This window comes from Pseudophryne corroboree, chromosome 5, assembly GCF_028390025.1.
Source record: "Pseudophryne corroboree isolate aPseCor3 chromosome 5, aPseCor3.hap2, whole genome shotgun sequence".
In the NCBI taxonomy this organism is placed as follows: Eukaryota; Metazoa; Chordata; class Amphibia; order Anura; family Myobatrachidae; genus Pseudophryne; species Pseudophryne corroboree.
This window is the reverse complement of record NC_086448.1, coordinates 838,693,571-838,705,653: the sequence shown is the minus strand read 5'-3', so window position 1 is coordinate 838,705,653 and position 12,083 is coordinate 838,693,571. Positions and strand designations below refer to the sequence as shown.

The 12,083-nt window shown below is 48.3% G+C and overlaps 1 protein-coding gene across 2 annotated transcripts in view; it reads right to left on the bottom strand.

Moving 5' to 3' along the window:
* The window catches only part of LOC134928652 (tumor necrosis factor receptor superfamily member 16-like), a 29,946-nt gene extending 19,938 nt beyond the window's left edge, over positions 1 to 10,008 (bottom strand). Inside the window, exon 1 of one of the 2 annotated variants that reach the window (XM_063924605.1) lies at positions 8,309 to 10,008. In XM_063924605.1, coding sequence (XP_063780675.1) covers positions 8,309 to 8,362 — 54 coding nt within the window. In that variant the 5' untranslated portion in view covers positions 8,363 to 10,008. The remainder of the gene's footprint in view (positions 1 to 8,308) is intronic. The other variant, XM_063924604.1, reaches the window with a different exon arrangement.
* Positions 10,009 to 12,083: the final 2,075 nt, after the last annotated feature.

The window sequence follows — 12,083 nt, the reverse complement described above, 5'->3', positions numbered from 1 at the left end:
TGTGGTAATTACATCCCAGCATCTATATAATATGTATACACATATACAGGACATATACATATACACGACCCCGTGCTATGTGGTAATTACATCCCAGCATCTATATATGTATACACATATACAGGACATACATATACATAACCCCGTGCTATGTGGTAATTACATCCCAGCATCTATATAATATGTATACACATATACAGGACATATACATATACACGACCCCGTGCTATGTGGTAATTACATCCCAGCATCTATATAATATGTATACACATATACAGGACATACACATATACATAACCCCGTGCTATGTGGTAATTACATCCCAGCACCTATATAATATGTATACACATATACAGGACATACACATATACACGACCCCGTGCTATGTGGTAATTACATCCCAGCATGTATATAATATGTATACACATATACAGGACATACACATATACATAACCCCGTGCTATGTGCTAATTACATCCCAGCATCTATATAATATGTATACACATATACAGGACATATACATATACACGACCCCGTGCTATGTGGTAATTACATCCCAGCATCTATATAATATGTATACACATATACAGGACATACATATACATAACCCCGTGCTATGTGGTAATTACATCCCAGCATCTATATAATATGTATACACATATACAGGACATACACATATACATAACCCCGTGCTATGTGGTAATTACATCCCAGCATCTATATAATATGTATACACATATACACGACCCCGTGCTATGTGGTAATTACATCCCAGCATCTATATAATATGTATACACATATACAGGACATACACATATACATAACCCCGTGCTATGTGGTAATTACATCCCAGCACCTATATAATATGTATACACATATACAGGACATACACATATACACGACCCCGTGCTATGTGGTAATTACATCCCAGCATGTATATAATATGTATACACATATACAGGACATACACATATACATAACCCCGTGCTATGTGCTAATTACATCCCAGCATCTATATAATATGTATACACATATACAGGACATATACATATACACGACCCCGTGCTATGTGGTAATTACATCCCAGCATCTATATAATATGTATACACATATACAGGACATACATATACATAACCCCGTGCTATGTGGTAATTACATCCCAGCATCTATATAATATGTATACACATATACAGGACATACACATATACATAACCCCGTGCTATGTGGTAATTACATCCCAGCATCTATATAATATGTATACACATATACACGACCCCGTGCTATGTGGTAATTACATCCCAGCATCTATATAATATGTATACACATATACAGGACATACACATATACATAACCCCGTGCTATGTGGTAATTACATCCCAGCATCTATATAATATGTATACACATATACAGGACATACATATACACATAACCCCGTGCTATGTGGTGATTACATCCCAGCATGTATATAATATGTATACACATATACAGAACATACATATACACGACCCTGTGCTATGTGGTAATTACATCCCAGCATCTATATAATATGTATACACATATACAGGACATACATATACATAACCCCGTGCTATGTGGTGATTACATCCCAGCATGTATATAATATGTATACACATATACAGGACATACATATACATAACCCCGTGCTATGTGGTAATTACATCCCAGCATCTATATAATATGTATACACATATACAGGACATACATATACATAACCCCGTGCTATGTGGTAATTACATCCCAGCATCTATATAATATGTATACACATATACAGGACATATACATATACACGACCCCGTGCTATGTGGTAATTACATCCCAGCATCTATATAATATGTATACACATATACAGGACATACATATACATAACCCCGTGCTATGTGGTAATTACATCCCAGCATCTATATAAGATGTATACACATATACAGGACATACACATATACACGACCCCGTGCTATGTGGTAATTACATCCCAGCATGTATATAATATGTATACACATATACAGGACATACACATATACATAACCCCGTGCTATGTGGTAATTACATCCCAGCATCTATATAATATGTATACACATATACAGGACATACATATACACATAACCCCGTGCTATGTGGTGATTACATCCCAGCATCTATATAATATGTATACACATATACAGGACATACATATACACATAACCCCGTGCTATGTGGTGATTACATCCCAGCATGTATATAATATGTATACACATATACAGAACATACATATACACGACCCTGTGCTATGTGGTAATTACATCCCAGCATCTATATAATATGTATACACATATACAGGACATACATATACATAACCCCGTGCTATGTGGTGATTACATCCCAGCATGTATATAATATGTATACACATATACAGAACATACATATATATACACGACCCTGTGCTATGTGGTAATTACATCCCAGCATCTATATAATATGTATACACATATACAGGACATACATATACACATAACCCCGTGCTATGTGGTGATTACATCCCAGCATGTATATAATATGTATACACATATACAGGACATACATATACATAACCCCGTGCTATGTGGTAATTACATCCCAGCATCTATATAATATGTATACACATATACAGGATATACATAACCCCGTGCTATGTGGTAATTACATCCCAGCATCTATATAATATGTATACACATATACAGGACATACACATATACATAACCCCGTGCTATGTGGTAATTACATCCCAGCATCTATATAATATGTATACACATATACAGGACATACACATATACACGACCCCGTGCTATGTGGCAATTACATCCCAGCATCTATATAATATGTATACACATATACAGGACATAGACATATACACGACCCCGTGCTATGTGGTAATTACATCCCAGCATCTATATAATATGTATACACATATACAGGACATACATATACACGACCCCGTGCTATGTGGCAATTACATCCCAGCATCTATATAATATGTATACACATATACACGACCCCGTGCTATGTGGTAATTACATCCCAGCATCTATAGAATATGTATACACATATACAGGACATATACATATACACGACCCCGTGCTATGTGGTAATTACATCCCAGCATCTATATAATATGTATACACATATACAGGACATACATGTACATAACCCCGTGCTATGTGGCAATTACATCCCAGCATCTATATAATATGTATACACATATACAGGACATACATATACATGACCCCGTGCTATGTGGTAATTACATCCCAGCATCTATATAATAAGTATACACATATACAGGACATAGACATACACATGACCCCGTGCTATGTGGTAATTACATCCCAGCATCTATATAATATGTATACACATATACAGGACATACACATATACACGACCCCGTGCTATGTGGTAATTACATCCCAGCATGTATATAATATGTATACACATATACAGGACATACACATATACACAACCCCGTGCTATGTGGTAATTACATCCCAGCATCTATATAATATGTATAGACATATACAGGACATACACATATACACGACCCCGTGCTATGTGGTAATTACATCCCAGCATGTATATAATATGTATACACATATACAGGACATACCTATACACAAACCCGTGCTATGTGGTAATTACATCCCAGCATCTATATAATATGTATACACATATACAGGACATACACATATACACGACCCCGTGCTATGTGGTAATTACATCCCAGCATCTATATAATATGTATACACATATACAGGACATACACATATACACGACCCCGTGCTATGTGGTAATTACATCCCAGCATCTATATAATATGTATACACATATACAGGACATACACATATACACGACCCCGTGCTATGTGGTAATTACATCCCAGCATGTATATAATATGTATACACATATACAGGACATACACATATACATAACCCCGTGCTATGTGCTAATTACATCCCAGCATCTATATAATATGTATACACATATACAGGACATATACATATACACGACCCCGTGCTATGTGGTAATTACATCCCAGCATCTATATAATATGTATACACATATACAGGACATACATATACATAACCCCGTGCTATGTGGTAATTACATCCCAGCATCTATATAATATGTATACACATATACAGGACATACACATATACACGACCCCGTGCTATGTGGTAATTACATCCCAGCATGTATATAATATGTATACACATATACACGACCCCGTGCTATGTGGTAATTACATCCCAGCATCTATAGAATATGTATACACATATACAGGACATACACATATACACGACCCCGTGCTATTTGGTAATTACATCCCAGGAAGCAGCAGAGTAAATGTAGTTTTTATAAGGCCTGACCACCTAATTACAGAGAGCGGCTGAGAGAGACCTGTTACCAGGGGACTGAGCAATGTGCCTGCAGATGAATGAGAGACTTCTCTCTGCTGAAAGACCCTCTTCAGACGCTCCCACTAATGCATCGCTCCTGGACCCACAGGCTAGCACTCTACCGCTATGTACCCACTACCAGAGAGGCCTGCCTATGTCTCTCATACACTTATATGTAGGTTACATGTATATTTTATTTCATATCTTATGTACATGTGTATGTATATATTTATGAGTGCGTGTAGATTATATTTATGTGTGTTGTATGCATGTAATATTTATGTATGCGTTTCATGAGCTATATATACATTCATGTTATATGTATGTACGTGTGTTTGTATGTATGTGTGATATATGTATGTATATATTTGTTGTGTCCCAACAGCGGCATCCTGCCCGCCAGAATGTTGGCAGCGGGGCGAGCGCAAAGGATCCCCTTGCTGGTTTACCATGCTGAGGACTTAGGGGGTCATTATGAGTTGTTCGCTCGCTAGCAGTTTTTAGTAGCCGTGCAAACGCTATGCAGCCGCCCACTGGGAGTGTATTTTAGCTTAGCAGAAGTGCGTACGAAAGGATCGCAGAGCGGCTACAAAATAATTTTGTGTCGTTTCAGAGTAGCTCCAGACCTACTCAGCGCTTGCGATCACTTCAGACTGTTCAGTTCCTGTTTTGACGTCACGAACACGCCCTGCGTTCGCCCAGCCACGCCTGCGTTTTTCCGAACACTCCCTGAAAACGGTCAGTTGACACCCAGAAACGCCCACTTCATGTCAATCACTCTGCGGCAGCCAGTGCGACTGAAATGCATCGCTAGACCCTGTGTGAAACTGCATCGGCTGTTGTGATATTACTTTGCACGTGTGCATTGCGCCGCATGCGCAGAAGTTACTTTTTTTGCATCATCGCTGCGCAGCGAACGAATGCAGCTAGCGATCAACTCGGAATGACCCCCAATGTACACTGCGCGAGCCACAGGTTCTATTCCCACTATATAGGTGTCGTGGACCTCCACGAGTGGGAATAGCCCCTGTGGATTCTGGCTGGGTATCCTGACCGCCGGCAAATGAACTGCATCCCGTTCAATGTATGTATGTACATTGTATGCAAGTGTGCTGCTTTAGTAAATGTGGAAGGCACACTGACAGCATAAGAGTGTGTGTGTGTGTCACACTGACAGCATGAGTGTGTGTGTGTGTGTGTGTGTGTGTGTGTGTGTGTGTGTGTGTGTGTGTGTGGCACACTGACAGCATGAGAGTGTGTGTGTGTGTGTGTGTGTGTGTGTGTGTCACACTGACAGCATGAGTGTGTGTGTGTATGTGTGTGTGTGTGTGTGTCACACTGACAGCATGAGAGTGTGCGTATGTGTGTGTGTGTGTGTGTGTGTGTGTCACACTGACAGCATGAGAGTGTGCGTGTGAGGAAAGGTGTAAATGATATAAGTCACATGATAACTCCGAGCGCCGCCTCACAAACCAGACAACAAAGGGTACAGAGGACATTAATCCGCTATGAAGACAGGTGGGGCGCTGCTTAGGGTGTAACACCTGACCGGGCGACACACGCGTGTAGTAGACATGTATGGAAACCAGCAGTTACACATCAGGAGATGTCTGCCCATGCGTGTCGCCTATTGTTCCTGTGCACAGTAAATCTACGCGACGGCGACTTCTATAAACGCACCCCCTGGGTCACACGCCAGGATCCAGGCACGGCGGTCACGGTGACCCCACTCCTCTTATTACCAATGCACAGGGCGGCATCTGCGCACAGGGCGGGGCAGAGCTACCAGCCTGTGACATGACAGGAGCTGATTGGCTGGTCCTTCATCTCCATCCAAGGCTTAGTAAATAGACCCCCGTGGAAGAACACATCGGCGACTGCAGGGAAATCGGCGTCTCTTTATGACGAGTCTCCGGCCATTAGAAGAGTCAGCGGTTCGGGTGAGGCAGGAATGAGCGCCTATGTGCGTCTATGGAGGGCTGGGAAACGCTCCAGCACCGCATTTATCCCCGGGGGCCACAAGTCACTGCAACCTGCGTCTCAGCCTGGGTGCTCTTATATAGCACCAACCTATTCCCCAGCCCAGTACAGCTCCCCCCAGCAGTGCCAGCGCAGGAGGCGGAGACTATGGAACCAGGACAGGCGCACTGTGTAATGTGAGGTCTACAAGTGTTAGAACCCCATCTATTAATATAGGTCTATACTGCAACGCTTCATAAGTGGGGACAGCACAGTAATAACACGAGACCGGGTATATATTATATATACACACACATAACCACGTACGTACGTACGTACGCACGCACACACACATATATACACAGGATATATTTCCCCGACACACACCGCTCCCTGTCCTGGTGATGTAGACCAGGCAGTGGCTGGACGTCAGGCGCATCACTGACCAGGGCCAGGAAGGGGTTAAGGACAGTGCAATGACCTGCGGCTGCGCTGAGTAATCCGGTTCCCGGGTGACATCACTCAGTGCCACCTGGAGACTCCTCAGAAGTTCTAATAAAAGTCTGGACAAGTTTACACTAGTGCCGGGTGTGACATCACCCTCGTCTCCGCCATCTTACCACCACCATCAGGGATTCCAACTTTGTACAGGCGTGAGCTCAATAGGAAACATCACACCCTATGCCATTCCTCCTCGGCTGCAGAGCTAGCAATCTACTGTCATAGTCCTCAGCTGTGTATGACAGGCCCCCAGCATGCATGTATAAATAGCATTCAACTTATTTCAGTCTCTTAGAAGATCTCTAAAGGGGTGCTTAACGCGAGGCCCTCCAGCTGCTGTGGGACTACACATCCCAGCATGCCATCATTTTAACATTTCCTAATAGCAAAACTGTAGCAGGGCATGATGGGACGTGTAGTCCCACAATAGCTGGAGGGCCACACGTTGGGCAGACTTCAGTGGCTTATGCTGAAACTTGTAGTTCTATAAGAGCATTTTCCCTGTATATCGGCCATATGGGTCCCCCTGTCCTGCCTGTCACACCTATCCCCCTCCATCAGCAGTAACGAGGGCATGATGGGACCTGTAGCCCCCCTGTACACCTATCCCCCATCAGTCAGGTCGGTAACGAGGGCATGATGGGACTTGTAGTCCCCCCCTCCTTCCTGTCACACCTATCCCCCTCCATCAATTGTGGGAGGAAACCGGAGTACCTGGCGGAAACCTACGCGAGTACGGGGAGAACATACAAACTCCACACAGAATCAAACCCATGACCTGTCAGACATATTCCCCGTCTTTCAGTGTCAGGTCAGTAATGAGGGTATGATGGGACTTGTAGTCCTCCTGTACACCTATTGCCCTCCATCAGTCAAGTCAATAATGAGGGAATGATGGGACCTGTAGTCCTCCTGTCTTGCCTATACCCCTTGGGGTCTGGGACTCAGGGTCGACACCACTTAGGTCGACATGAGTTTTTTATGCTTTTTTGGTGTCGTTTTCTCCGTAGTGTGACCGGGAACCCCAGTTAGTGCGCCGTGTTCGCTCGCCATGCTTCGGGCACGGTGCCTCGCTCCGCTACCACTGCGCTCGCCACAGGTTACCGTTCCCAATTGTAGTCCACGTGGATCGTAAAGTATGAAAAAGTCCAAAAAATTAAAAGTAAAAAAAAAAAAAAGGTGAAAAAAAAACTCATGTCGACCTTTTGTCCATGTCAGCCTAAGTGGTGCCGACCTGGAGTCCAGATACCACCCCTTCCATCAGAGTCAGGTCAGTAGTGAGGGCATGATGGGACCTGTAGTCCTCTTGTACACCTACCCCCCCCCCCCCCCCTTTCAGTGTCAGGTCAGTAGTGAGGGCATGATGGGACCTGTAGTCCCCCAGTGAGCAGCAGTGACACGGATACAATGTAACAGTCACTCACCTGGTGCAGCAGCAGCCATAGAGCCAGCAGCAGCAGCGTCCGGGGGGGGCTCATCCTGCGGCTCAGCGGGGGCCACACTCCGGGTGTACCGGGCTCAGCCCCTCCGCATAGCTCCAAGCGGTAATCCTGGCACAGGGGATCCAAGGATGGAGTTTAGTCTCCGGCCAAGTGACAGCGCAGGGACCCCGGTGTATGGATCAGACTCCGGGGAGGGGGCAGCGCAGGACCCCGGTATAAGGCTCCGGGGAGGGGGCAGGCAGGGACCCCGGTATAAGGCTCCGGGGAGGGGGCAGGCAGGGACCCCGGTATAAGGCTCCGGGGAGGGGGCAGGCAGGGACCCCGGTATAAGGCTACGGGGAGGGGGCAGGCAGGGACCCCGGTATAAGGCTCCGGGGAGGGGGCAGGCAGGGACCCCGGTATAAGGCTCCGGGGAGGGGGCAGGCAGGGACCCCGGTGTATGGATCAGGCTCCGGGGAGGAGGCTGGCAGGGTACCGGTGTATGGATAAGGCTCCGGGGAGGGGGCAGGCAGGGTACCGGTGTATGGATCAGGCTCCGGGGAGGGGGCAGGCAGGGACCCCGGTATAAAGCTCCGGGGAGGGGGCAGGCAGGGACCCCGGTATAAGGCTCCGGGGAGGGGGCAGGCAGGGACCCCGGTATAAGGCTCCGGGGAGGGGGCAGGCAGGGACCCCGGTATAAGGCTCCGGAGAGGGGGCAGGCAGGGACCCCGGTATAAAGCTCCGGGGAGGGGGGCAGGCAGGGTACCGGTGTATGGATCAGGCTCCGGGGAGGGGGCAGGCAGGGTACCGGTGTATGGATCAGGCTCCGGGGAGGGGGCAGGCAGGGACCCCGGTATAAGGCTCCGGGGAGGGGGCAGGCAGGGTACCGGTGTATGGATCAGGCTCCGGGGAGGGGGCAGGCAGGGACCCCGGTATAAAGCTCCGGGGAGGGGGCAGGCAGGGACCCCGGTATAAGGCTCCGGGGAGGGGGCAGGCAGGGACCCCGGTATAAGGCTCCGGGGAGGGGGCAGGCAGGGACCCCGGTATAAGGCTCCGGGGAGGGGGCAGGCAGGGACCCCGGTATAAGGCTCCGGGGAGGGGGCAGGCAGGGACCCCGGTATAAGGCTCCGGAGAGGGGGCAGGCAGGGACCCCGGTATAAAGCTCCGGGGAGGGGGCAGGCAGGGTACCGGTGTATGGATCAGGCTCCGGGGAGGGGGCAGGCAGGGTACCGGTGTATGGATCAGGCTCCGGGGAGGGGGCAGGCAGGGACCCCGGTATAAGGCTCCGGGGAGGGGGCTGGCAGGGTACCGGTGTATGGATAAGGCTCCGGGGAGGGGGCAGGCAGGGTACCGGTGTATGGATCAGGCTCCGGGGAGGGGGCAGGCAGGGACCCCGGTATAAGGCTCCGGGGAGGGGGCTGGCAGGGTACCGGTGTATGGATAAGGCTCCGGGGAGGGGGCAGGCAGGGTACCGGTGTATGGATCAGGCTCCGGGGAGGGGGCAGGCAGGGACCCCGGTATAAGGCTCCGGGGAGGGGGCTGGCAGGGTACCGGTGTATGGATAAGGCTCCGGGGAGGGGGCAGGCAGGGTACCGGTGTATGGATCAGGCTCCGGGGAGGGGGCAGGCAGGGACCCCGGGGTAACGCTCTGTATGACGGACGATCCTTCTCACGGCTCAGCCTTTAAAATGTAGATGAAAGAGGGAATGTGCGGGGGGAGGGGGCCGGGCTGTGGGAGGGGAGACACCAGGAGACAATGGCTGCAACACTCCCCAGCACACTGCTCTGTTACCCCCTCTGCTGCTGCTGCTGGGACACCCATCTACCTCCAGTGTCACCCCATTGTCACTGCACCACACAGATTCTTTGGGGACAAGGTCAGGGCCTCTCTACTAGGAAACTAATTGCAAGCTCTTGTGCAAAGACTTTGCACCTACATGTCTATATGGCCCGCTCAGTAACACCTCTCTATATGGCCCGCTCAGTAACACCTCTCTATATGGCCCGCTCAGTAACACCTCTCTATATGGAGCGCTCAGTAACACCTCTCTACATGGAGCGCTCAGTAACACCTCTCTACATGGAGCGCTCAGTAAAACCTCTCTACATGGCCCGCTCAGTAACACCTCTCTACATGGCGCGCTCAGTAACACCTCTCTACATGGAGCGCTCCGTAACACCTCTCTACATGAAGCGCTCAGTAACACCTCTCTATATGGAGCGCTCAGTAACACCTCTCTACATGGAGAGCTCAGTAACACCTCTCTACCTGGAGCGCTCAGTAACACCTCTCTACATGGAGCGCTCAGTAACACCTCTCTACCTGGCGCACTCAGTAACACCTCTCTACATGGCCCGCTCAGTAACACCTCTCTACATGGCCCGCTCAGTAACACCTCTCTACATGGCCCGCTCAGTAACACCTCTCTACATGGCCCGCTCAGTAACACCTCTCTACATGGCCCGCTCAGTAACACCTCTCTACATGGAGCGCTCAGTAACACCTCTCTACATGGAGCTCTCAGTAACACCTCTCTACATGGAGCGCTCAGTAACACCTCTCTACATGGAGCGCTCAGTAACACCTCTCTACATGGAGCGCTCAGTAACACCTCTCTACATGGAGCGCTCAGTAACACCTCTCTACATGGCCCGCTCAGTAACGCCTCTCTACATGGAGTGCTCAGTAACACCTCTCTACATGGCCCGCTCAGTAACGCCTCTCTACATGGAGCGCTCAGTAACACCTCTCTACCTGGAGCGCTCAGTAACACCTTTCTAAATAGAGCTCCCAGTAACACCTCTCTACATGGAGCGCTCAGTAACACCTATCTACATGGAGCGCTCAGTAACACCTCTCTACTTGGAGCGCTCAGTAACACCTCTCTACTTGGAGCGCTCAGTAACACCTCTCTACATGGAACTCCCAGTAACACCTATCTACATGGAGCGCTCAGTAACACCTCTCTACATGGAGCTCTCAGTAACACATCTCTACATGGAGCTCTCAGTAACACCTCTCTACATGGAGCTCTCAGTAACACCTCTCTACATGGAGCGCTCAGTAACACCTCTCTACATGGCCCGCTCAGTAACACCTCTCTACATGGCGCGCTCAGTAACACCTCTCTACATGGAGCGCTCAGTAACACCTCTCTACATGGAGCGCTCAGTAACACCTCTCTACATGGAGCGCTCAGTAACACCTCTCTACATGGAGCGCTCAGTAACACCTCTCTAAATGGTGCGCTCAGTAAAGCCTCTCTACATGGAGCGCTCAGTAACACCTCTCTACATGGAGTGCTCAGTAACACCTCTCTACATGGAGCTCTCAGTAACACCTCTCTACATGAAGCGCTCAGTAACACCTCTCTACATGGCCCGCTCAGTAACACCTCTCTACATGGAGCGCTCAGTAACACCTCTCTACATGGAGCTCTCAGTAACACCTCTCTACATGAAGCGCTCAGTAACACCTCTCTACATGGAGCGCTCAGTAACACCTCTCTACATGAAGCGCTCAGTAACACCTCTCTACCTGGCGCGCTCAGTAACACCTCTCTACATGGTGCTCTCAGTAACACCTCTCTACATGGAGCGCTCAGTAACACCTGTCTACCTGGCGCGCTCAGTAACACCTCTCTACATGGCGCGCTCAGTAACACCTCTCTACATGGAGCGCTCAGTAACACCTCTCTACATGGCCCGCTCAGTAACACCTCTCTACATGGAGCGCTCAGTAACACCTCTCTACATGGAGCGCTCAGTAACACCTCTC